Source organism: Antedon bifida, chromosome 1 (assembly GCF_963402885.1).
Source record: "Antedon bifida chromosome 1, ecAntBifi1.1, whole genome shotgun sequence".
NCBI classification, from domain to species: Eukaryota; Metazoa; Echinodermata; class Crinoidea; order Comatulida; family Antedonidae; genus Antedon; species Antedon bifida.
The window spans coordinates 18,648,037-18,672,106 of NC_136226.1; the positions used below are offsets into that span (position 1 = coordinate 18,648,037).

General features: G+C 41.9%; 2 protein-coding genes and 48 non-coding genes across 50 annotated transcripts in view; 1 reads left to right on the plus strand and 49 right to left on the minus strand.

The window, feature by feature from the left end:
• Positions 1 to 24,070, minus strand: part of LOC144844514 (glutamate receptor ionotropic, NMDA 1-like) — a 54,787-nt gene that overhangs the window by 20,310 nt on the left and 10,407 nt on the right. Inside the window, exons 7-9 of the mRNA XM_078701456.1 lie at positions 15,193 to 15,295; positions 14,368 to 14,486; positions 13,843 to 14,007 (exon numbers count right to left, since the gene is read on the minus strand). Coding sequence (XP_078557582.1) covers positions 13,843 to 14,007; positions 14,368 to 14,486; positions 15,193 to 15,295 — 387 coding nt within the window. The remainder of the gene's footprint in view (positions 1 to 13,842; positions 14,008 to 14,367; positions 14,487 to 15,192; positions 15,296 to 24,070) is intronic.
• Trnag-ucc (transfer RNA glycine (anticodon UCC)) lies at positions 93 to 164 on the minus strand. Its single transcript has one exon. It is a non-coding gene; the product is annotated as a tRNA-Gly (tRNA).
• Positions 502 to 573, minus strand: Trnar-ucu (transfer RNA arginine (anticodon UCU)). The gene has a single exon. It is a non-coding gene; the product is annotated as a tRNA-Arg (tRNA).
• On the minus strand, positions 912 to 983 carry Trnag-ucc (transfer RNA glycine (anticodon UCC)). The gene has a single exon. It is a non-coding gene; the product is annotated as a tRNA-Gly (tRNA).
• On the minus strand, positions 1,186 to 1,257 carry Trnag-ucc (transfer RNA glycine (anticodon UCC)). The gene has a single exon. It is a non-coding gene; the product is annotated as a tRNA-Gly (tRNA).
• On the minus strand, positions 1,323 to 1,394 carry Trnag-ucc (transfer RNA glycine (anticodon UCC)). The gene has a single exon. It is a non-coding gene; the product is annotated as a tRNA-Gly (tRNA).
• On the minus strand, positions 1,460 to 1,531 carry Trnag-ucc (transfer RNA glycine (anticodon UCC)). Its single transcript has one exon. It is a non-coding gene; the product is annotated as a tRNA-Gly (tRNA).
• On the minus strand, positions 1,597 to 1,668 carry Trnag-ucc (transfer RNA glycine (anticodon UCC)). Its single transcript has one exon. It is a non-coding gene; the product is annotated as a tRNA-Gly (tRNA).
• Trnag-ucc (transfer RNA glycine (anticodon UCC)) lies at positions 1,734 to 1,805 on the minus strand. The gene has a single exon. It is a non-coding gene; the product is annotated as a tRNA-Gly (tRNA).
• On the minus strand, positions 1,871 to 1,942 carry Trnag-ucc (transfer RNA glycine (anticodon UCC)). The gene has a single exon. It is a non-coding gene; the product is annotated as a tRNA-Gly (tRNA).
• Positions 2,419 to 2,490, minus strand: Trnag-ucc (transfer RNA glycine (anticodon UCC)). The gene has a single exon. It is a non-coding gene; the product is annotated as a tRNA-Gly (tRNA).
• Positions 2,970 to 3,041, minus strand: Trnag-ucc (transfer RNA glycine (anticodon UCC)). Its single transcript has one exon. It is a non-coding gene; the product is annotated as a tRNA-Gly (tRNA).
• On the minus strand, positions 3,246 to 3,317 carry Trnag-ucc (transfer RNA glycine (anticodon UCC)). The gene has a single exon. It is a non-coding gene; the product is annotated as a tRNA-Gly (tRNA).
• Trnag-ucc (transfer RNA glycine (anticodon UCC)) lies at positions 3,658 to 3,729 on the minus strand. The gene has a single exon. It is a non-coding gene; the product is annotated as a tRNA-Gly (tRNA).
• On the minus strand, positions 3,795 to 3,866 carry Trnag-ucc (transfer RNA glycine (anticodon UCC)). The gene has a single exon. It is a non-coding gene; the product is annotated as a tRNA-Gly (tRNA).
• Trnag-ucc (transfer RNA glycine (anticodon UCC)) lies at positions 4,613 to 4,684 on the minus strand. The gene has a single exon. It is a non-coding gene; the product is annotated as a tRNA-Gly (tRNA).
• Trnar-ucu (transfer RNA arginine (anticodon UCU)) lies at positions 5,159 to 5,230 on the minus strand. Its single transcript has one exon. It is a non-coding gene; the product is annotated as a tRNA-Arg (tRNA).
• Trnag-ucc (transfer RNA glycine (anticodon UCC)) lies at positions 5,569 to 5,640 on the minus strand. The gene has a single exon. It is a non-coding gene; the product is annotated as a tRNA-Gly (tRNA).
• Positions 5,843 to 5,914, minus strand: Trnag-ucc (transfer RNA glycine (anticodon UCC)). Its single transcript has one exon. It is a non-coding gene; the product is annotated as a tRNA-Gly (tRNA).
• On the minus strand, positions 6,117 to 6,188 carry Trnag-ucc (transfer RNA glycine (anticodon UCC)). The gene has a single exon. It is a non-coding gene; the product is annotated as a tRNA-Gly (tRNA).
• Positions 6,391 to 6,462, minus strand: Trnag-ucc (transfer RNA glycine (anticodon UCC)). Its single transcript has one exon. It is a non-coding gene; the product is annotated as a tRNA-Gly (tRNA).
• Trnag-ucc (transfer RNA glycine (anticodon UCC)) lies at positions 6,528 to 6,599 on the minus strand. Its single transcript has one exon. It is a non-coding gene; the product is annotated as a tRNA-Gly (tRNA).
• Positions 6,665 to 6,736, minus strand: Trnag-ucc (transfer RNA glycine (anticodon UCC)). Its single transcript has one exon. It is a non-coding gene; the product is annotated as a tRNA-Gly (tRNA).
• On the minus strand, positions 6,802 to 6,873 carry Trnag-ucc (transfer RNA glycine (anticodon UCC)). The gene has a single exon. It is a non-coding gene; the product is annotated as a tRNA-Gly (tRNA).
• Trnag-ucc (transfer RNA glycine (anticodon UCC)) lies at positions 7,078 to 7,149 on the minus strand. The gene has a single exon. It is a non-coding gene; the product is annotated as a tRNA-Gly (tRNA).
• Positions 7,215 to 7,286, minus strand: Trnag-ucc (transfer RNA glycine (anticodon UCC)). Its single transcript has one exon. It is a non-coding gene; the product is annotated as a tRNA-Gly (tRNA).
• On the minus strand, positions 7,352 to 7,423 carry Trnag-ucc (transfer RNA glycine (anticodon UCC)). The gene has a single exon. It is a non-coding gene; the product is annotated as a tRNA-Gly (tRNA).
• Trnag-ucc (transfer RNA glycine (anticodon UCC)) lies at positions 7,766 to 7,837 on the minus strand. The gene has a single exon. It is a non-coding gene; the product is annotated as a tRNA-Gly (tRNA).
• Positions 7,903 to 7,974, minus strand: Trnag-ucc (transfer RNA glycine (anticodon UCC)). The gene has a single exon. It is a non-coding gene; the product is annotated as a tRNA-Gly (tRNA).
• Positions 8,179 to 8,250, minus strand: Trnag-ucc (transfer RNA glycine (anticodon UCC)). Its single transcript has one exon. It is a non-coding gene; the product is annotated as a tRNA-Gly (tRNA).
• Trnag-ucc (transfer RNA glycine (anticodon UCC)) lies at positions 8,591 to 8,662 on the minus strand. The gene has a single exon. It is a non-coding gene; the product is annotated as a tRNA-Gly (tRNA).
• Positions 8,728 to 8,799, minus strand: Trnag-ucc (transfer RNA glycine (anticodon UCC)). Its single transcript has one exon. It is a non-coding gene; the product is annotated as a tRNA-Gly (tRNA).
• On the minus strand, positions 9,546 to 9,617 carry Trnag-ucc (transfer RNA glycine (anticodon UCC)). Its single transcript has one exon. It is a non-coding gene; the product is annotated as a tRNA-Gly (tRNA).
• Trnag-ucc (transfer RNA glycine (anticodon UCC)) lies at positions 10,508 to 10,579 on the minus strand. Its single transcript has one exon. It is a non-coding gene; the product is annotated as a tRNA-Gly (tRNA).
• On the minus strand, positions 10,920 to 10,991 carry Trnag-ucc (transfer RNA glycine (anticodon UCC)). Its single transcript has one exon. It is a non-coding gene; the product is annotated as a tRNA-Gly (tRNA).
• On the minus strand, positions 11,332 to 11,403 carry Trnag-ucc (transfer RNA glycine (anticodon UCC)). The gene has a single exon. It is a non-coding gene; the product is annotated as a tRNA-Gly (tRNA).
• Positions 11,469 to 11,540, minus strand: Trnag-ucc (transfer RNA glycine (anticodon UCC)). Its single transcript has one exon. It is a non-coding gene; the product is annotated as a tRNA-Gly (tRNA).
• Positions 11,744 to 11,815, minus strand: Trnag-ucc (transfer RNA glycine (anticodon UCC)). The gene has a single exon. It is a non-coding gene; the product is annotated as a tRNA-Gly (tRNA).
• Trnag-ucc (transfer RNA glycine (anticodon UCC)) lies at positions 12,018 to 12,089 on the minus strand. Its single transcript has one exon. It is a non-coding gene; the product is annotated as a tRNA-Gly (tRNA).
• On the minus strand, positions 12,155 to 12,226 carry Trnag-ucc (transfer RNA glycine (anticodon UCC)). The gene has a single exon. It is a non-coding gene; the product is annotated as a tRNA-Gly (tRNA).
• On the minus strand, positions 12,292 to 12,363 carry Trnag-ucc (transfer RNA glycine (anticodon UCC)). Its single transcript has one exon. It is a non-coding gene; the product is annotated as a tRNA-Gly (tRNA).
• On the minus strand, positions 12,429 to 12,500 carry Trnag-ucc (transfer RNA glycine (anticodon UCC)). The gene has a single exon. It is a non-coding gene; the product is annotated as a tRNA-Gly (tRNA).
• On the minus strand, positions 12,566 to 12,637 carry Trnag-ucc (transfer RNA glycine (anticodon UCC)). Its single transcript has one exon. It is a non-coding gene; the product is annotated as a tRNA-Gly (tRNA).
• Trnag-ucc (transfer RNA glycine (anticodon UCC)) lies at positions 12,703 to 12,774 on the minus strand. Its single transcript has one exon. It is a non-coding gene; the product is annotated as a tRNA-Gly (tRNA).
• On the minus strand, positions 12,840 to 12,911 carry Trnag-ucc (transfer RNA glycine (anticodon UCC)). Its single transcript has one exon. It is a non-coding gene; the product is annotated as a tRNA-Gly (tRNA).
• On the minus strand, positions 12,977 to 13,048 carry Trnag-ucc (transfer RNA glycine (anticodon UCC)). The gene has a single exon. It is a non-coding gene; the product is annotated as a tRNA-Gly (tRNA).
• Positions 13,114 to 13,185, minus strand: Trnag-ucc (transfer RNA glycine (anticodon UCC)). Its single transcript has one exon. It is a non-coding gene; the product is annotated as a tRNA-Gly (tRNA).
• Positions 13,251 to 13,322, minus strand: Trnag-ucc (transfer RNA glycine (anticodon UCC)). The gene has a single exon. It is a non-coding gene; the product is annotated as a tRNA-Gly (tRNA).
• On the minus strand, positions 13,664 to 13,735 carry Trnag-ucc (transfer RNA glycine (anticodon UCC)). Its single transcript has one exon. It is a non-coding gene; the product is annotated as a tRNA-Gly (tRNA).
• LOC144852639 (uncharacterized) lies at positions 18,524 to 22,843 on the plus strand. The gene has a single exon (XM_078710566.1). It carries the CDS (start codon positions 18,524 to 18,526, stop codon positions 22,841 to 22,843), a length of 4,320 nt encoding a protein of 1,439 aa, XP_078566692.1.

The following is a 24,070-nucleotide window of genomic DNA, read 5'->3' on the forward strand; positions in this document are numbered from 1 at the left end:
CTATGTTAACCACTACACCACCGACGCACGCATTACAACCGAGTTATGTTGTGTTTCTAAGGATCAAATCGACAAAAAAACTTTGAAATGCTTGCGTCGGCCGGGAATCGAACCCGGGACAATTGCTTGGAAGGCAACTATGTTAACCACTACACCACCGACGCACGCTTTACAATGGAGTTATGTTGTGTTTCCATGGATCAAATCGACAAAAAAACTTTGAAATGCTTCCGTCGGCCGGGAATCGAACCCGGGACAATTGCTTGGAAGGCAACTATGTTAACCACTACACCACCGACGCACGCATTACAATGGAGTTATGTTGTGTTTCCATGGATCAAATCGACAATAAAACTATAACATGTTTGCGTCGGCCGGGAATCGAACCCGGGACAATTGCTTGGAAGGCAACTATGTTAACCCCTACACCATCGACGCACGGATTACAATGGAGTTATTGTGTTTCTACGGATCAAATCGACAATAAAACTTTAAAATGCTTGCGTCGGCCAGGAATCGAACCCGGGACAATTGCTTAGAAGGCAACTATGTTAACCACTACACCACCGACGCACGGATTACAATGGAGTTATGTTGTGTTTCCATGGATCAAATCGACAAAAACCTTTGAAATGTTTGCTTCGGCCGAGAATCGAACCCGGGACAATTGCTTGGAAGGCAACTATGTTAACCACTACACCACCGACGCACGCATTACAACCGAGTTATGTTGTGTTTCTACGGATCAAATCGACAAAAAAACTTTGAAATGCTTGCGTCGGCCGGGAATCGAACCCGGGACAATTGCTTGGAAGGCAACTATGTTAACCACTACACCACCGATGCACGGATTACAATGGAGTTATGTTGTGTTTCTACGGATGAAATCGACAATAAAACTTTTAAATGCTTGCGTCGGCCGGGAATCGAACCCGGGACAATTGCTTGGAAGGCAACTATGTTAACCACTACACCACCGACGCACGCATTACAACCGAGTTATGTTGTGTTTCTACGGATCAAATCGACAAAAAAACTTTGAAATGCTTGCGTCGGCCGGGAATCGAACCCGGGATAATTGCTTGGAAGGCAACTATGTTAACCACTACACCACCGACGCACGCATTACAACCGAGTTATGTTGTGTTTCTACGGATCAAAACGACAAAAAAACTTTGAAATGCTTGCGTCGGCCGGGAATCGAACCCGGGACAATTGCTTGGAAGGCAACTATGTTAACCACTACACCACCGACGCACGGATTACAATGGAGTTATGTTGTGTTTCTACGGATCAAATCGACAATAAAACTTTTAAATGCTTGCGTCGGCCGGGAATCGAACCCGGGACAATTGCTTGGAAGGCAACTATGTTAACCACTACACCACCGACGCACGTATTACAATGGAATTATGTTGTGTTTCCATGGATCAAATCGACAAAAAAACTTTGAAATGCTTGCGTCGGCCGGGAATCGAACCCGGGACAATTGCTTGGAAGGCAACTATGTTAACCACTACACCACCGACGCACGGATTACAATGGAGTTATGTTGTGTTTCCATGGATCAAAACGACAAAAAAACTTTGAAATGCTTGCGTCGGCCGGGAATCGAACCCGGGACAATTGCTTGGAAGGCAACTATGTTAACCACTACACCACCGACGCACGGATTACATTGGAGTTATGTTGTGTTTCTACGGATCAAATCGACAATAAAACTTTTAAATGCTTGCGTCGGCCGGGAATCGAACCCGGGACAATTGCTTGGAAGGCAACTATGTTAACCACTACACCACCGACGCACGTATTACAATGGAATTATGTTGTGTTTCCATGGATCAAATCGACAAAAAAACTTTGAAATGCTTGCGTCGGCCGGGAATCGAACCCGGGACAATTGCTTGGAAGGCAACTATGTTAACCACTACACCACCGACGCACGCTTTACAATGGAGTTATGTTGTGTTTCCATGGATCAAATCGACAAAAAAACTTTGAAATGCTTGCGTCGGCCGGGAATCGAACCCGGGACAATTGCTTGGAAGGCAACTATGTTAACCAGTACACCACCGACGCACGGATTACAATGGAGTTATGTTGTGTTTCTACGGATCAAATCGACAATAACACTTTGAAATGCTTGCGTCGGCCGGGAATCGAATCTGGGACAATTGCTTGGAAGGCAACTATGCTAACCACTACACCACCGACGCACGTATTACAATGGAATTATGTTGTGTTTCCATGGATCAAATCGACAATAAAACTATAACATGTTTGCGTCGGCCGGGAACCGAACCCGGGACAATTGCTTGGAAGGCAACTATGTTAACCACTACACCACCGACGCACGGATTACAATGGAGTTATGTTGTGTTTCTGCGGATCAAATCGACAATAAAACTTTGAAATGCTTGCGTCGGCCGGGAATCGAACCCGGGACAATTGCTTGGAAGGCAACTATGTTAACCACTACACCACCGACGCACGCATTACAACCGAGTTATGTTGTGTTTCTACGGATCAAATCGACAAAAAAACTTTGAAATGCTTGCGTCGGTCGGGAATCGAACACGGGACAATTGCTTGGAAGGCAACTATGTTAAACCACTACACCACCGACGCACGGATTACAATGGAGTTATGTTGTGTTTCTACGGATCAAATCGACAATAACACTTTGAAATGCTTGCGTCGGCCGGGAATCGAACCTGGGACAATTGCTTGGAAGGCAACTATGCTAACCACTACACCACCGACGCACGGATTACAATGGAGTTATGTTGGGTTTTTCTACGGATCAAATTGACAATAAAACTTTTAAATGCCTGCGTCGGCCGGGAATCGAACCCGGGACAATTGCTTGGAAGGCAACTATGTTAACCACTACACCACAGACGCACGCTTTACAATGGAGTTATGTTGTGTTTCCATGGATCAAATCGACAAAAAAACTTTGAAATGCTTGCGTCGGCCGGGAATCGAACCCGGGACAATTGCTTGGAAGGCAACTATGTTAACCACTACACCACCGACGCACGGATTACAATGGAGTTATGTTGTGTTTCTACGGATCAAATCGACAATAACACTTTGAAATGCTTGCGTCGGCCGGGAATCGAACCTGGGACAATTGCTTGGAAGGCAACTATGCTAACCACTACACCACCGACGCACGGATTACAATGGAGTTATGTTGGGTTTTTCTACGGATCAAATCGACAATAAAACTTTTAAATGCTTGCGTCGGCCGGGAATCGAACCCGGGACAATTGCTTGGAAGGCAACTATGTTAACCACTACACCACCGACGCACGTATTACAATGGAATTATGTTGTGTTTCCATGGATCAAATCGACAATAAAACTATAACATGTTTGCGTCGGCCGGGAATCGAACCCGGGACAATTGCTTGGAAGGCAACTATGTTAACCACTACACCATCGACGCACGGATTACAATGGAGTTATGCTGTGTTTCCATGGATCAAATCGACTAATAAACCTTTGAAATGTTTGTGTCGGCCGGGAATCGAACCCGGGACAATTGCTTGGAAGGCAACTATGTTAACCACTACACCACCGACGCACGCATTACAACCGAGTTATGTTGTGTTTCTACGGATCAAATCGACAATAAAACTATAACATTTTTGCGTCGGCCGGGAATCGAACCCGGGACAATTGCTTGGAAGGCAACTATGTTAACCACTACACCACCGACGCACGGATTACAATGTAGTTATGTTGTGTTTCTACGGATCAAATCGACAATAAAACTTTGAAATGCTTGCGTCGGCCGGGAATCGAACCCGGGACAATTGCTTGGAAGGCAACTATGTTAACCACTACACCACCGACGCACGCATTACAATGGAGTTATGTTGTGTTTCCATGGATCAAATCGACAATAAAACTATAACATTTTTGCGTCGGCCGGGAATCGAACCAGGGACAATTGCTTGGAAGGCAACTATGTTAACCACTACACCACCGACGCACGGATTACAATGGAGTTATGTTGTGTTTCTACGGATCAAATCGACAATAAAACTTTGAAATGCTTGCGTCGGGCGGTAATCGAACCCGGGACAATTGCTTGGAAGGCAACTATGTTAACCACTACACCACCGACGCACGGATTACAATGGAGTTATGTTGTGTTTCTACGGATCAAATCGACAATAAAACTTTGAAATGCTTGCGTCGGCCGGGAATCGAACACGGGACAATTGTTTGGAAGGCAACTATGTTAACCCCTACACCATCGACGCACGGATTACAATGGAGTTATGTTGTGTTTCTACGGATCAAATCGACAAAAACCTTTGAAATGTTTGCGTCGGCCGAGAATCGAACCCGGGACAATTGCTTGGAAGGCAACTATGTTAACCACTACACGACGCACGCATTACAATTGAGTTATGTTGTGTTTCTACGGATCAAATCGACAATAAAACTTTGAAATGCTTGCGTCGGCCGGGAATCGAACCCGGGACAATTGCTTGGAAGGCAACTATGTTAACCACTACACCATCGACGCACGGATTACAATGGAGTTATGCTGTGTTTCCATGGATCAAATCGACTAATAAACCTTTGAAATGTTTGCGTCGGCCGGGAATCGAACCCGGGACAATTGCTTGGAAGGCAACTATGTTAACCACTACACCACCGACGCACGCATTACAATGGAGTTATGTTGTGTTTCTACGGATCAAATCGACAATAAAACTTTGAAATGCTTGCGTCGGCCGAGAATCGAAGCCGGGACAATTGCTTGGAAGGCAACTATGTTAACCACTACACCACCGACGCACGCTTTACAATGGAGTTATGTTGTGTTTCCATGGATCAAATCGACAAAAAAACTTTGAAATGCTTCCGTCGGCCGGGAATCGAACCCGGGACAATTGCTTGGAAGGCAACTATGTTAACCACTACACCACCGACGCACGCATTACAATGGAGTTATGTTGTGTTTCCATGGATCAAATCGACAATAAAACTATAACATGTTTGCGTCGGCCGGGAATCGAACCCGGGACAATTGCTTGGAAGGCAACTATGTTAACCCCTACACCATCGACGCACGGATTACAATGGAGTTATTGTGTTTCTACGGATCAAATCGACAATAAAACTTTAAAATGCTTGCGTCGGCCAGGAATCGAACCCGGGACAATTGCTTAGAAGGCAACTATGTTAACCACTACACCACCGACGCACGGATTACAATGGAGTTATGTTGTGTTTCCATGGATCAAATCGACAAAAACCTTTGAAATGTTTGCTTCGGCCGAGAATCGAACCCGGGACAATTGCTTGGAAGGCAACTATGTTAACCACTACACCACCGACGCACGCATTACAACCGAGTTATGTTGTGTTTCTACGGATCAAATCGACAAAAAAACTTTGAAATGCTTGCGTCGGCCGGGAATCGAACCCGGGACAATTGCTTGGAAGGCAACTATGTTAACCACTACACCACCGATGCACGGATTACAATGGAGTTATGTTGTGTTTCTACGGATCAAATCGACAATAAAACTTTTAAATGCTTGCGTCGGCCGGGAATCGAACCCGGGACAATTGCTTGGAAGGCAACTATGTTAACCACTACACCACCGACGCACGCATTACAACCGAGTTATGTTGTGTTTCTACGGATCAAATCGACAAAAAAACTTTGAAATGCTTGCGTCGGCCGGGAATCGAACCCGGGATAATTGCTTGGAAGGCAACTATGTTAACCACTACACCACCGACGCACGCATTACAACCGAGTTATGTTGTGTTTCTACGGATCAAAACGACAAAAAAACTTTGAAATGCTTGCGTCGGCCGGGAATCGAACCCGGGACAATTGCTTGGAAGGCAACTATGTTAACCACTACACCACCGACGCACGGATTACAATGGAGTTATGTTGTGTTTCTACGGATCAAATCGACAATAAAACTTTTAAATGCTTGCGTCGGCCGGGAATCGAACCCGGGACAATTGCTTGGAAGGCAACTATGTTAACCACTACACCACCGGCGCACGTATTACAATGGAATTATGTTGTGTTTCCATGGATCAAATCGACAAAAAAACTTTGAAATGCTTGCGTCGGCCGGGAATCGAACCCGGGACAATTGCTTGGAAGGCAACTATGTTAACCACTACACCACCGACGCACGGATTACAATGGAGTTATGTTGTGTTTCCATGGATCAAATCGACAATAAAACTATAACATGTTTGTGTCGGCCGGGAATCGAACCCGGGATAATTGCTTGGAAGGCAACTATGTTAACCACTACACCACCGACGCACGCATTACAACCGAGTTATGTTGTGTTTCTACGGATCAAAACGACAAAAAAACTTTGAAATGCTTGCGTCGGCCGGGAATCGAACCCGGGACAATTGCTTGGAAGGCAACTATGTTAACCACTACACCACCGACGCACGGATTACATTGGAGTTATGTTGTGTTTCTACGGATCAAATCGACAATAAAACTTTTAAATGCTTGCGTCGGCCGGGAATCGAACCCGGGACAATTGCTTGGAAGGCAACTATGTTAACCACTACACCACCGACGCACGTATTACAATGGAATTATGTTGTGTTTCCATGGATCAAATCGACAAAAAAACTTTGAAATGCTTGCGTCGGCCGGGAATCGAACCCGGGACAATTGCTTGGAAGGCAACTATGTTAACCACTACACCACCGACGCACGCTTTACAATGGAGTTATGTTGTGTTTCCATGGATCAAATCGACAAAAAAACTTTGAAATGCTTGCGTCGGCCGGGAATCGAACCCGGGACAATTGCTTGGAAGGCAACTATGTTAACCACTACACCACCGACGCACGGATTACAATGGAGTTATGTTGTGTTTCTACGGATCAAATCGACAATAACACTTTGAAATGCTTGCGTCGGCCGGGAATCGAATCTGGGACAATTGCTTGGAAGGCAACTATGCTAACCACTACACCACCGACGCACGGATTACAATGGAGTTATGTTGGGTTTTTCTACGGATCAAATCGACAATAAAACTTTTAAATGCTTGCGTCGGCCGGGAATCGAACCCGGGACAATTGCTTGGAAGGCAACTATGTTAACCACTACACCACCGACGCACGTATTACAATGGAATTATGTTGTGTTTCCATGGATCAAATCGACAATAAAACTATAACATGTTTGCGTCGGCCGGGAATCGAACCCGGGACAATTGCTTGGAAGGCAACTATGTTAACCACTACACCACCGACGCACGGATTACAATGGAGTTATGTTGTGTTTCTACGGATCAAATCGACAATAAAACTTTGAAATGCTTGCGTCGGCCGGGAATCGAACCCGGGACAATTGCTTGGAAGGCAACTATGTTAACCACTACACCACCGACGCACGCATTACAACCGAGTTATGTTGTGTTTCTACGGATCAAATCGACAAAAAAACTTTGAAATGCTTGCGTCGGTCGGGAATCGAACACGGGACAATTGCTTGGAAGGCAACTATGTTAAACCACTACACCACCGACGCACGGATTACAATGGAGTTATGTTGTGTTTCTACGGATCAAATCGACAATAACACTTTGAAATGCTTGCGTCGGCCGGGAATCGAACCTGGGACAATTGCTTGGAAGGCAACTATGCTAACCACTACACCACCGACGCACGGATTACAATGGAGTTATGTTGGGTTTTTCTACGGATCAAATTGACAATAAAACTTTTAAATGCCTGCGTCGGCCGGGAATCGAACCCGGGACAATTGCTTGGAAGGCAACTATGTTAACCACTACACCACCGACGCACGCTTTACAATGGAGTTATGTTGTGTTTCCATGGATCAAATCGACAAAAAAACTTTGAAATGCTTGCGTCGGCCGGGAATCGAACCCGGGACAATTGCTTGGAAGGCAACTATGTTAACCACTACACCACCGACGCACGGATTACAATGGAGTTATGTTGTGTTTCTACGGATCAAATCGACAATAACACTTTGAAATGCTTGCGTCGGCCGGGAATCGAACCTGGGACAATTGCTTGGAAGGCAACTATGCTAACCACTACACCACCGACGCACGGATTACAATGGAGTTATGTTGGGTTTTTCTACGGATCAAATCGACAATAAAACTTTTAAATGCTTGCGTCGGCCGGGAATCGAACCCGGGACAATTGCTTGGAAGGCAACTATGTTAACCACTACACCACCGACGCACGTATTACAATGGAATTATGTTGTGTTTCCATGGATCAAATCGACAATAAAACTATAACATGTTTGCGTCGGCCGGGAATCGAACCCGGGACAATTGCTTGGAAGGCAACTATGTTAACCACTACACCATCGACGCACGGATTACAATGGAGTTATGCTGTGTTTCCATGGATCAAATCGACTAATAAACCTTTGAAATGTTTGTGTCGGCCGGGAATCGAACCCGGGACAATTGCTTGGAAGGCAACTATGTTAACCACTACACCACCGACGCACGCATTACAACCGAGTTATGTTGTGTTTCTACGGATCAAATCGACAATAAAACTATAACATTTTTGCGTCGGCCGGGAATCGAACCCGGGACAATTGCTTGGAAGGCAACTATGTTAACCACTACACCACCGACGCACGGATTACAATGTAGTTATGTTGTGTTTCTACGGATCAAATCGACAATAAAACTTTGAAATGCTTGCGTCGGCCGGGAATCGAACCCGGGACAATTGCTTGGAAGGCAACTATGTTAACCACTACACCACCGACGCACGCATTACAATGGAGTTATGTTGTGTTTCCATGGATCAAATCGACAATAAAACTATAACATTTTTGCGTCGGCCGGGAATCGAACCAGGGACAATTGCTTGGAAGGCAACTATGTTAACCACTACACCACCGACGCACGGATTACAATGGAGTTATGTTGTGTTTCTACGGATCAAATCGACAATAAAACTTTGAAATGCTTGCGTCGGCCGGTAATCGAACCCGGGACAATTGCTTGGAAGGCAACTATGTTAACCACTACACCACCGACGCACGGATTACAATGGAGTTATGTTGTGTTTCTACGGATCAAATCGACAATAAAACTTTGAAATGCTTGCGTCGGCCGGGAATCGAACACGGGACAATTGCTTGGAAGGCAACTATGTTAACCCCTACACCATCGACGCACGGATTACAATGGAGTTATGTTGTGTTTCTACGGATCAAATCGACAAAAACCTTTGAAATGTTTGCGTCGGCCGAGAATCGAACCCGGGACAATTGCTTGGAAGGCAACTATGTTAACCACTACACGACGCACGCATTACAATTGAGTTATGTTGTGTTTCTACGGATCAAATCGACAATAAAACTTTGAAATGCTTGCGTCGGCCGGGAATCGAACCCGGGACAATTGCTTGGAAGGCAACTATGTTAACCACTACACCATCGACGCACGGATTACAATGGAGTTATGCTGTGTTTCCATGGATCAAATCGACTAATAAACCTTTGAAATGTTTGCGTCGGCCGGGAATCGAACCCGGGACAATTGCTTGGAAGGCAACTATGTTAACCACTACACCACCGACGCACGCATTACAATGGAGTTATGTTGTGTTTCTACGGATCAAATCGACAATAAAACTTTGAAATGCTTGCGTCGGCCGAGAATCGAAGCCGGGACAATTGCTTGGAAGGCAACTATGTTAACCACTACACCACCGACGCACGCATTACAATGGAGTTATGTTGTGTTTCTACTGATCAAATCGACAATAAAACTTTGAAATGCTTGCGTCGGCCGAGAATCGAAGCCGGGACAATTGCTTGGAAGGCAACTATGTTAACCACTACACCACCGACGCACGCATTACAACCGAGTTATGTTGTGTTTCTACGGATCAAATCGACAAAAAAACTTTGAAATGGTTGCGTCGACCGGGAATCGAACACGGGGCAATTGCTTGGAAGGCAACTATGTTAACCACTACACCACCGACGCACGCATTACAATGGAGTTATGTTGTGTTTCTACGGATCAAATCGACAATAAAACTTTGAAATGCTTGCGTCGGCCGAGAATCGAAGCCGGGACAATTGCTTGGAAGGCAACTATGTTAACCACTACACCACCGACGCACGCATTACAACCGAGTTATGTTGTGTTTCTACGGATCAAATCGATAAAAAAACTTTGAAATGCTTGCGTCGGTCGGGAATCGAACACGGGACAATTGCTTGGAAGGCAACTATGTTAAACCACTACACCACCGACGCACGGATTACAATGGAGTTATGTTGTGTTTCTACGGATCAAATCGACAATAACACTTTGAAATGCTTGCGTCGGCCGGGAATCGAACCTGGGATAATTGCTTGGAAGGCAACTATGCTAACCACTACACCACCGACGCACGGATTACAATGGAGTTATGTTGGGTTTTTCTACGGATCAAATTGACAATAAAACTTTTAAATGCTTGCGTCGGCCGGGAATCGAACCCGGGACAATTGCTTGGAAGGCAACTATGTTAACCACTACACCACCGACGCACGCTTTACAATGGAGTTATGTTGTGTTTCCATGGATCAAATCGACAAAAAAACTTTGAAATGCTTGCGTCGGCCGGGAATCGAACCCGGGACAATTGCTTGGAAGCAACTATGTTAACCACTACACCACCGACGCACGGATTACAATGGAGTTATGTTGTGTTTCTACGGATCAAATCGACAATAACACTTTGAAATGCTTGCGTCGGCCGGGAATCGAACCTGGGACAATTGCTTGGAAGGCAACTATGCTAACCACTACACCACCGACGCACGGATTACAATGGAGTTATGTTGGGTTTTTCTACGGATCAAATCGACAATAAAACTTTTAAATGCTTGCGTCGGCCGGGAATCGAACCCGGGACAATTGCTTGGAAGGCAACTATGTTAACCACTACACCACCGACGCACGTATTACAATGGAATTATGTTGTGTTTCCATGGATCAAATCGACAATAAAACTATAACATGTTTGCGTCGGCCGGGAATCGAACCCGGAACAATTGCTTGGAAGGCAACTATGTTAACCACTACACCATCGACGCACGGATTACAATGGAGTTATGCTGTGTTTCCATGGATCAAATCGACTAATAAACCTTTGAAATGTTTGTGTCGGCCAGGAATCGAACCCGGGACAATTGCTTGGAAGGCAACTATGTTAACCACTACACCACCGACGCACGCATTACAACCGAGTTATGTTGTGTTTCTACGGATCAAATCGACAAAAAAACTTTGAAATGCTTGCGTCGGCCGGGAATCGAACCCGGGACAATTGCTTGGAAGGCAACTATGTTAACCACTACACCACCGACGCACGGATTACAATGTAGTTATGTTGTGTTTCTACGGATCAAATCGACAATAAACCTTTGAAATGTTTGCGTCGGCCGGGAATCGAACCCGGGACAATTGCTTGGAAGGCAACTATGTTAACCACTACACCACCGACGCACGGATTACAATGGAGTTATGTTGTGTTTCCATGGATCAAATTGACAAAAAAACTTTGAAATGCTTGCGTCGGCCGGGAATCGAACCAGGGACAATTGCTTGGAAGGCAACTATGTTAACCACTACACCACCGAAGCACGGATTACAATGGAGTTATGCTGTGTTTCCATGGATCAAATCGACTAATAAACCTTTGAAATGTTTGCGTCGGCCGGGAATCGAACCCGGGACAATTGCTTGGAAGGCAACTATGTTAACCACTACACCACCGACGCACGCATTACAACCGAGTTATGTTGTGTTTCTACGGATCAAATCGACAAAAAAACTTTGAAATGCTTGCGTCGGCCGGGAATCGAACCCGGGACAATTGCTCGGAAGGCAACTATGTTAACCACTACACCACCGACGCACGGATTACAATGGAGTTATGTTGTGTTTCTACTGATCAAATCGACAATAAAATTTTGAAATGCTTGCGTCGGCCGGGAATCGAACCCGGGACAATTGCTTGGAAGGCAACTATGTTAACCACTACACCACCGACGCACGCATTACAATGGAGTTATGTTGTGTTTCCATGGATCAAATCGACAATAAAACTATAACATGTTTGCGTCGGCCGGGAATCGAACCCGGGACAATTGCTTGGAAGGCAACTATGTTAACCACTACACCACCGACGCACGGATTACAATGGAGTTATGTTGTGTTTCTACGGATCAAATCGACAATAAAACTTTTAAATGCTTGCGTCGGCCGGGAATCGAACCCGGGACAATTGCTTGGAAGGCAACTATGTTAACCACTACACCACCGACGCACGTATTACAATGGAGTTATGTTGTGTTTCTACGGATCAAATCGACAATAAAACTTTTAAATGCTTGCGTCGGCCGGGAATCGAACCCGGGACAATTGCTTGGAAGGCAACTATGTTAACCACTACACCACCGACGCACGCATTACAACCGAGTTATGTTGTGTTTCTACGGATCAAATCGACAAAAAAACTTTGAAATGCTTGCGTCGGCCGGGAATCGAACCCGGGACAATTGCTTGGAAGGCAACTATGTTAACCACTACACCACCGACGCACGGATTACAATGGAGTTATGTTGTGTTTCTACTGATCAAATCGACAATAAAATTTTGAAATGCTTGCGTCGGCCGGGAATCGAACCCGGGACAATTGCTTGGAAGGCAACTATGTTAACCACTACACCACCGACGCACGCATTACAATGGAGTTATGTTGTGTTTCCATGGATCAAATCGACAATAAAACTATAACATGTTTGCGTCGGCCGGGAATCGAACCCGGGACAATTGCTTGGAAGGCAACTATGTTAACCACTACACCACCGACGCACGGATTACAATGGAGTTATGTTGTGTTTCTACGGATCAAATCGACAATAAAACTTTTAAATGCTTGCGTCGGCCGGGAATCGAACCCGGGACAATTGCTTGGAAGGCAACTATGTTAACCACTACACCACCGACGCACGTATTACAATGGAGTTATGTTGTGTTTCTACGGATCAAATCGACAATAAAACTTTTAAATGCTTGCGTCGGCCGGGAATCGAACCCGGGACAATTGCTTGGAAGGCAACTATGTTAACCACTACACCACCGACGCACGCATTACAACCGAGTTATGTTGTGTTTCTACGGATCAAATCGACAAAAAAACTTTGAAATGCTTGCGTCGGCCGGGAATCGAACCCGGGACAATTGCTTGGAAGGCAACTATGTTAACCACTACACCACCGACGCACGGATTACAATGGAGTTATGTTGTGTTTCCATGGATCAAATCGAATAATAAACCTTTGAAATGTTTGCGTCGGCCGGGAATCGAACCCGGGACCATTGCTTGGAAGGCAACTATGTTAACCACTACACCACCGACGGACGCATTACAATGGAGTTATGTTGTGTTTCCATGGATCAAATCGACTAATAAACCTTTGAAATGTTTGCGTCTGCCGGGAATCGAACCCGGGACAATTGCTTGGAAGGCAGCTATGTTAACCACTACACCACCGACGCACGTATTACAATGGAGTTATGTTGTGTTTCTACGGATCAAATCGACAATAAAACTATAACATGTTTGCGTCGGCCGGGAATCGAACCCGGGACAATTGCTTGGAAGGCAACTATGTTAACCACTACACCACCGACGCACGGATTACAATGGAGTTATGTTGTGTTTCTATGGATCAATTCGACAATAAAACTATTAAAATTGACTAATTATTTTAATATTTAATTATTTTTTAAAACAACTCACCTTTTTCACGAGGATTGTAAGCCCTTGGTATTTGAATGGCTTTGAGAAATCAATGTGTTTTACTCGTTCCTTATTAATAGTTAATGGTGCCACTATAATATCAGCTTTGCCGTCTAACATTTCTCCTATCATACCGTTCCATCGTCTCTCTGTCGAGTTAGGTACCTTTCAGTAAAAAGATATGTAATGATATATATTAGGCCTCTAGTTCAACTTCCGAGCAATTAAGCCTATAATGACGAATAAGTTAAACACGAATGTTTTTAACTAAATATGTATGTAGGCCTACATGGATTGTACACGCATTTGAGAAAGTTATAGACCACTAATGATAAAAACAAATAGGTTATTTATAATTAAGGTAGAGTGATTAGAAGAAGTCGGCCAAGGTGTCTTGAACCACGGTATTGACCACAATGCAGTCCACTGGAGTATTATTACGATAATGTTTTGAGAGGAATGTCAAATGGTAAGTAAACTTTATCTGTATGTTATCTATATGAATAGAACATAAATTGAAATTACCCTCACTAAGTCACCATATTGTCCATCGGCTACAACATGGAGGTCAAAGGTGAAATTCAAAAAGTTTGAAAGATTTGCGAGTAGGTCGATACAAAATCCTTTACAGCACAATAAGTCACCTAAAACAAAAATAAACACACAATGTAAAATATTCTAACAACATTCATATGCTTTAACAGCCAGTCTGATCATCATGGACCAATCCCATGTTTACCAGCGGCCAGCTACACCACCACCGAAACTAATTCAAGGAAACAACTAACAAACGATAGAGGGCACTCCGAGTTTCTAAGATAATGTTCTTAAGAATACCCGTATACCGCTATAGCAAACTTTAACGTGAAATTAAAGTTACATTTCCTATATTTAGTCATCAGTCTGATAACATTTTGTACCACACCGTTTTATAGAAACTATAGATCGATAATTACTGGAATGCATGATCAATATAATGTTTTTCCCGCACCTGGCGTTTAATATCAAAACAATCAAACAATGTTTGTAAAATGAACAGCACCGATAATATGTATTACCTATTAATAAATTCACAAATGAAAGCATGCACAACGGGAGGTTACAATTTGTATAAGGCTCTTTAAATGGAATCTTTACCGAAAGCTTGGTTCATTTCCACTGTAGGCCTACAGACGAAACACAAGGACGTCGACGCAATGCAAGTGAGTTGACAAGTGTAATAATCCATCGCTTGAGATTGGTCAAATCCGTTACGTCCTTGCGCTGCGTTCTAGTAATGGGAACCCAAGCTTAACTTATATCCATTATCAATCACAACATTGTGTTACCTTTATAAAGGATTAAACTAACCTGTTTTGCCGTCAGAGCATGTGAAACCACCTTGATCATCACATCCATTCACTGGGTGTGGCTTATCAGTGTATACAAAAGGCACACTTTTTACTGTTACCACCTACAATGAATAATAATACCATTTTACACTGCTAGCAGGAAAATGCGGAAATGATCCGGAGTTGTGTCATCAAATAAAATAAATATAAACAATTACATTGAATTGTGTACGTTCACTCCCAATCATATAGGATAACAGGTATTAGGCCTATACTGTGAAGAAATGCCTTTGAAATGCCTAATTTAAATGTATGAATTTATTTCCTCTACTTTTTATTACAAAATGTTCTATTCTAATTGAAAGCAGTAGTAGGCCTACTCTTATGAAAGTGGGAAATTATAATCATCTAAGGAGCTAACAGCTTGAACATAACACAGCCTACGATGTAAGCCTGCAGCCTAGTAGGAGGCACTAAAAGTAATTAATTTACCAAATTCAACCAACAAATAAACCAATCACAATAAGGAAATTGTATCTACATGATACAGGCCATGAGACAGACTGCAAGGGTTTCAATAGTAATTAAAACATATTAGTTATTATAGTAATTCAATTTCTCTGATACATTTGTCTCAAGTATCAGCATATCCGTATGTCTACATAAATCTCATTTCGATCCCATCTCAGTGTTGAATATGGATTAGGTTTTGACAAATGTTCTTGCGTAGTATTTACATAAACCCTATACGGTGAGGTTTAAATGGGAGATGGTTTTGGTATTTTTTTCTGGATAAGTGACTAAACCTGACTGGGGCATGGTTTATTTAGGTAGGCCTACAGGGGTGGACTGGTTCCAAAATGTTGTGATCAGGTAGATGTTTCTGATAATGCAATTTGTCGTTTCTTGGTTAGTGAAATCATTTGGTGTATTTTATTTTTAATTCTAATTTAAATGTCAAACATGGAATTAAAAATGCCATCAAACTCGAAAACATTAAATAAGTCATGGAAAAATCAAGGCAGAAAGTACTTTTACGTGAATATGAAGATAATACTAGAGAATAGGCAATCTATCAAAATTATGACGTATTTAAAATGTTTAGGCCTATGCGAACAATGTTATTTTAACTAGACCTATTCTTAGTGTGTTTATATATTTAGGCAAATTGCCAATAATAACGATGAATTAATTTATTCTTAAAGGTAGAAATTCTGTTTCAATAGAACAAACATAGTACTGTACATGACTACAACCTATACAAAGTCTTAATAAAATAAAAAAATATTTGGGATACATGTTATGCTACATGGCCAATTAGTCTCACGCAATTTAATGAAATGAATGTATTGTAATGAAGATAAATATGCCATTTTGCAGTTTACGATGCCGAACAAAAATAATTATTTCATAAAAAGACAAAATAAAGGGCTAAATTTAAACAAAAACTGACAGACAATTATTATTATGTTTTAGAAAGCGAAAACATATGTATAGCATTATTAGAAAATGTATCCTTATTAATAATAGGTCGTATGCTGTCACAAGTGACATAAAGTTGTGTATATATTTTGCAAGTCATTCTTACTTTTCCTTTTGTTTTCACTATTTGAACCTTTCTTTTGTTTTAGGAAGCTATTGTGTGAAGCCAGTGGAGCAGAGTTTTTGTGTTGCAGAGAAGGATTGTGTGGTGTTTGCTGATTGGAGGAGAGGTATAAGAGTTAAGTTAGTGTGTGAGTTGCTGATTGGTGGAGAAGGATAAGGTGGTGATATGTGGATAATTGAGGGAATTTTGAGGTAGATGGAAATTGAGAGGAGACAGAGAAGGAGGGCTATGTTATGTTAAGCCAGAAAGGGATAGGTGAATATTGATATGAGAAACTAAGACGTACAGGAGAAGAAGTAATTGAATTATGGTGATATAGAGCTGAAGCAGAAAGGAAATAAAGAGATATACATGAAGTTAATAAATTGTGAGTTGGAGATAATTATGGTGATATAGAGCTGAAGCAGAAAGGAAATAAAGTGATATACATGAAGTTAATAAATTGTGAGTTGGAAGTAATACTATAAGGCTGTACTTAAATGTAGAACTGTTAATTGTTGAGATTACTGAGGATTAATTAAAATTGTGAATGTAAATTGACGGAAGAAATAACTGTTGGAAACAGCAGAAGTTGTTGCATGTAAAGAATTGTTGGGAAATATTGAAGAGTAACTGGATTGATACTGATATTATTTTACGTGGAAAAGGAGAAAGAAATAATTGGTCGGGGAGCGGATTGCAGTGCAGAACGACATCAAGAAACATTTTAACTTTATATTTGATTTATTTATATGTCAGAAAATAGGAAGAATTATAATTGATAAGACAAGCAGAACGGGAGCAGAGGCGTGGGAGTTGTTTAGTTGCAGAATCGTTGTAACTTTTATCTTTCTAATTTGTTTTTGTGTCAGCGTAGGAGAGAAGGCAAGAAGGAACGATATTGTGGACATTTATTATTGTCTAATTATTCATCTTGTGATATTATTGTATTTGAAAGGGGGGTTTCGGGGATTTATTTAAAAATAAGAAGATTGTTGATATTTTGTTTGGAAGGATTGGGAAATTTGGGGAATTGCATAAAGTTTGTGGGGAATAGGTATACGGTATCATTGTTTGAGAATTGGTTGGGTTTTTTTTTGTGGGTTTTTTTTTTGGGGTTTGAATTATAAAAGAAAGAATTGGTTGTCAAAGATTACTATTAAATTTTACTTTTTACATTTATATGTGTACAGTTGTGGCTATTTACCGTTGTTCATCGTTGGTTACCGGCAATTACATGTCCGAAAGAGCCGTAATTGCGGCTGTGTGACATTTATGGGGGCTCGTCCGGGAAACTTTGTAACCTAGCGTGAACATTGGTAGATGAAACAATTGTACGTGATTCTTGGATTGTCTATTTGCCATATTATTGGCATACTGTATACTTATATTGGATACTTATATATATATATATATATTTTTTTGTTTTTCTTAAGAAATGGATCTCACTAAAATTGTTGACGCAGGAAAAGTGTTGGGGTTAGATGGAGTGGAATTAAGAGAGTTTGTGGAAAAGAGAGAGGAAGCTGCCAGAGAGAGAGAAGAGAGAGCACTAGAGAGAGAAGAGAGAAACAGGGAGAGAGAAGAAATGGAGCGAAACAGAGACAGGGAAGAGAGAGCACTAGAGAAGGAAGAGAGAGAGAGAAGAGAGGCACTAGAGAAGGAAGAGAGAGAGAGAAGAGAGGTACTAGAGAGGGACGAAGCAGAGAGAAAAAGAGCGAGTGAAGAAAAAGAGAGAGAAAACGAACAGGCCTATCTTATAGAAATGCGAAGGTTAGAAATCCAATTAGAACAAGAAAAGAATCGGGCACGGCCGGGTGGTAGAGTATTGCCCAATCCTGAGTCACGGGTTAAGGCCAGTAAACCTAAATTACCCCCTTTCCATGATCGAACAGATGACCTAGATGCCTATCTGAAAAGGTTTGAACGGTATGCGACTAGTCAGGAGTGGAAAGAAATTGAGTGGCCGGTTAACTTAAGTGCCCTACTAACTGGGAAGGCTCTCGAGGTTTATTCCAGGTTGTCGTCAGCTGAAGCTAACGATTACAAACTGTTGAAATTGGCTCTTCTAAAACGGTTTCAGTTAACCGCCGATGGATTTCGACATAAGTTACGAACAGCTAAGCCCGAATACGGAGAAAGCGGCCCGCAATTTGCTGCGAGGATAAGCAATTATCTTGATAGGTGGATTGACCTAGCAGAGGGGGAAAAAACCTTTCAGGGGTTAAAAGATTTATTGCTGCGAGAGCAGTTTACCGATGGGTGTGGGAAGGACCTAGCTCTGTTCCTAAGGGAACGTCAACCGAAAACGATACAAGCGATGGCTGAAATTGCGGAGCAATATTTGGAAGCTCGTGGGGGATTATTTGGTAAACCAATAGAGTTTAAACAAAAAGAGCCAAATTCTCCTCAACTCTCCTCTAATAATGTTCCTAGTACATCCTCATCACAAAGCCCTTCTAGTTTCCGTAGTCCAACTTGTTTTATATGTCATCGTGTAGGTCACCTAGCTAGAAATTGCAGAGCCTCAACTATGCATAAGCCAAACTCTCCTCCAAAATGTTACCGATGCTTAAAAACAGGACATATTGCCAGAAATTGTAGACAGGACGCCAACAGTTGCGCTGGGTTGTCTACTTCACCACAAAAAGAGTCTGATTGCCAGAAATGTACAAAACAACACGAATGTAAAGCCAAAGAAGAAATTCCCGATGTGGGTGCCAGTATGGTTACGAAAATGTCAGAGTCTTTAAATCAATGTTGTATCAATAATGATGGTGATAAGGTCACTCTTCAATGTGGGCACTGTCTTCCAATTATGACAGCGGCTCTAAATAATTCAATTAGTAAAATGCCCGTTTATACAGGTTGTGTTGGGTCACGCTGCGTCTCTGTTCTTCGTGACAGTGGCTGTAGTGGGGTGGTTGTGAAGAAAGATCTTGTATCAGCCGAACAACTTACTGGTAAGGAGAAAACCTGTGTGCTGATTGATGGCACGGTCCGCAACTTACCGGTTGCATTAATACATGTTAATACTCCATTTTTTTCAGGAAAGACGTATGCACTATGTATGAATAACCCTATTTATGACTTGATATTAGGTAATATTGCAGGAGTACGAGCACCAGGAAATCCGGATCCCACATGGACAGAGCGAAATCTTCAAGGATGTTCTGTTGTTACCCGGTCTCAAGCTAACACTATGGATAAACCATTCAGAACACTTAAAACTACAGAAATACACAAGCAAATCATCACAGCGGGAATTATGAAAACCGCCCAGCAACAAGATATCAGCCTTGCAAAATTCAAGGATCTTGCAGAGAAACAAACTACAACTGTGAGTAACAAACAAGCCGAGGCTAGGTTTATTTATCATAAAGACCTATTATATAGGCAATTTTCCTCTCCTAATATTGAACACGGGGATAAGTTTACCCAACTAGTAGTGCCAGCTGACTATCGACGCCAGGTAATGCGCCAAGCCCATGAAACCTTATTAGGAGGACACCAAGGGGTAAAAAAGACGACAGATAAAGTGTTGACCACATTTTGGTGGCCTGGGGTAACTGCAGATATTACTCGATATTGTCGATCCTGTGACATTTGTCAGAGAACTGTACAAAAAGGTAGAGTTACGAAAGTGCCTCTAGGAAGCATGCCTTTGATCGAGGTGCCGTTTGAACGGATTGCCGTTGATATAGTTGGTCCCATTTTCCCCATGTCTAAAGGTCGTAATCGTTATATACTCACAATAATAGATTTTGCTACTCGTTATCCAGAGGCAGTGCCTCTACCAAATATTGAAGCTGAACGGGTTGCTGAGGCCTTGGTTGGTGTTTTCTCTAGACTTGGTATCCCGAAAGAAATGCTTACCGATAGGGGATCACAATTTACATCTGAAGTCATGAGGCAAGTTAGTAAGTTGTTGTCTATACGTCAGGTAATGACATCTCCATATCACCCAGCTTGTAATGGTTTGGTCGAACGGTTCAATGGAACACTCAAACAAATGCTGAAACGTATGTGTGCAGAAAGGCCTACTGATTGGGATCGTTACATTGACCCACTACTTTTTGCGGTTAGGGAATCTTCACAGGAAAGTTTAGGGTTTTCTCCTTTTGAACTGTTATATGGCCGTACCGTACGAGGACCCATGTCCATCCTAAGGGAATTGTGGACCGAAGAAATCGAAACACCAGAAACAAAAACCACCTACCAGTACGTTATGGATTTACGGGAACGACTACATGAAACCTGTCAGATGGCTCAGAAGAATCTACAAAAATCTAAGGTCAGGTACAAACAATATTATGACAAAAAGAGTAAGTCCCGGGAATTTGAGGTTGGGGATAAGGTACTACTTTTATTACCCACAGACAAAAACAAACTATTGCTTCAATGGAAAGGTCCTTTTAAGGTTGTAAAGAAATTTGGGTATCTAGACTACCAAATTGACCTTAACGGGAAATTCAAAATATTTCACGCCAATCTCTTGAAAAAGTATTATGAGCGAACCGCAGACATTAGTGCTGCCTTAGGGGTATCCGAGCCTTCTGGTATCCTTGAATTAGCTAGCACAGCTGTTATTGAATGCGAACCTAATGAAACATTTACAAATAACCAAAATTATCATCTATCTAATGAGAATCTTTTACAGCTCCACCCTCTACTAGCAAAAGAAACAACAGCCGACATCCACATCAACGAAAGCCTGGATGATACACTAAAGCATGAGGTGCACCGACTTATCGGAAACTACAAAGATGTACTGACGGATTTACCGGGTAAGACTACACTTGGGCAGCATGAAATCAAGCTGGAAACTGATGGTACAATCCGTTCCAAGCCCTATCCACTTCCACATGCGTTGCGAGGTACCATTAAGGATGAGGTAAATATGATGTTAAATGTGGGTGTAGTGGAGCCTTCAGGGGCACCGTTTGCCTCTCCAATAGTATTGGTAAAGAAACCGGATGGGTCAAATCGATTCTGCGTGGACTTTCGAAAACTTAATCAGGTTACAGTTTTTGACGCCGAACCGATTCCGGACCAAGAGGAACTGTTCACAAAGTTGGCCCATGATCATTATTTTACTAAGATAGATTTAAGTAAAGGGTATTGGCAAGTTCCCATGGATGAAGCGTCAAAACCTTTAACAGCCTTTCTAACACCAGATGGTTTGTTTCAATTTAATGTCATGCCGTTCGGCTTAGTCAATGCACCGGCTACTTTCAGTCGTATCATGAGAAAATTACTCAAAGGAATGGATAATACACTTAATTATATTGATGACATTCTAATTCACACAGCTTCTTGGGATCAACATATGAAATGTTTGTCTGAATTGTTTGGACGTCTCCGCAGGGCCAATCTAACTGCTCGACCAAGCAAATGTTTCATTGGTTATGAAACAATCGAGTTTCTTGGCCATGTGGTAGGGAAAGGACATGTTCAACCTCGAGTGGAGAAGATACAAAGCATCTTGTCAGCCAAACAACCAGAAACAAAGAAACAACTCCGGTCATTCCTTGGGATGACCAACTACTATAGAAAGTTCATTCCGAATTACTCTGTGATTGCTTGTCCATTAACCGACAAAACGAAGAATCGGGAACCTAACCGAATATGTTGGGAGAAGGCCCAGGAAAGTGCGTTTGTTAAACTTAAGGAAAAATTAAACAGTACTCCAATTTTATGCCTTCCTAATTTAAACAAAGATTTTATTTTGAGAACAGATGCGTCCGAATATGGAGTGGGAGCGGTTCTAATGCAGCAGTATGGTGACGTGAAGTTTCCCGTGGCGTACGCTAGCAAGAAACTGCTTCCTCGAGAAAAAGCATATTCAGTGATGGAAAAAGAATGCTTAGCCATTGTATGGAGTGTACGAAAATTTGAGTCTTATTTATATGGACGAAACTTCACGTTGGAAACTGATCACCAGCCGCTTGTGTTTATGCACAGAGCGAAATTGTCCAATGGGCGAATTATGAGATGGGCCCTGGCTCTACAACCGTACAAGTTCCGAATAGAGGCGATTAAAGGCAGTGAAAATGTAGGAGCTGATTATTTAAGTCGAGTGTAAATAGGACCCGTCACGGTATGGAGAAAATGTTGATACATTATTCTTTTAGAGGGGAGTAAATGTCACAAGTGACATAAAGTTGTGTATATATTTTGCAAGTCATTCTTACTTTTCCTTTTGTTTTCACTATTTGAACCTTTCTTTTGTTTTAGGAAGCTATTGTGTGAAGCCAGTGGAGCAGAGTTTTTGTGTTGCAGAGAAGGATTGTGTGGTGTTTGCTGATTGGAGGAGAGGTATAAGAGTTAAGTTAGTGTGTGAGTTGCTGATTGGTGGAGAAGGATAAGGTGGTGATATGTGGATAATTGAGGGAATTTTGAGGTAGATGGAAATTGAGAGGAGACAGAGAAGGAGGGCTATGTTATGTTAAGCCAGAAAGGGATAGGTGAATATTGATATGAGAAACTAAGACGTACAGGAGAAGAAGTAATTGAATTATGGTGATATAGAGCTGAAGCAGAAAGGAAATAAAGAGATATACATGAAGTTAATAAATTGTGAGTTGGAGATAATTATGGTGATATAGAGCTGAAGCAGAAAGGAAATAAAGTGATATACATGAAGTTAATAAATTGTGAGTTGGAAGTAATACTATAAGGCTGTACTTAAATGTAGAACTGTTAATTGTTGAGATTACTGAGGATTAATTAAAATTGTGAATGTAAATTGACGGAAGAAATAACTGTTGGAAACAGCAGAAGTTGTTGCATGTAAAGAATTGTTGGGAAATATTGAAGAGTAACTGGATTGATACTGATATTATTTTACGTGGAAAAGGAGAAAGAAATAATTGGTCGGGGAGCGGATTGCAGTGCAGAACGACATCAAGAAACATTTTAACTTTATATTTGATTTATTTATATGTCAGAAAATAGGAAGAATTATAATTGATAAGACAAGCAGAACGGGAGCAGAGGCGTGGGAGTTGTTTAGTTGCAGAATCGTTGTAACTTTTATCTTTCTAATTTGTTTTTGTGTCAGCGTAGGAGAGAAGGCAAGAAGGAACGATATTGTGGACATTTATTATTGTCTAATTATTCATCTTGTGATATTATTGTATTTGAAAGGGGGGTTTCGGGGATTTATTTAAAAATAAGAAGATTGTTGATATTTTGTTTGGAAGGATTGGGAAATTTGGGGAATTGCATAAAGTTTGTGGGGAATAGGTATACGGTATCATTGTTTGAGAATTGGTTGGGTTTTTTTTTGTGGGTTTTTTTTTTGGGGTTT

Excerpts from the sequence above, each read along its gene's own strand:
- LOC144852639 (XM_078710566.1), top strand. The coding sequence starts at position 18,524 with ATGCGAAGGTTAGAAATCCAATTAGAACAAGAAAAGAATCGGGCACGG.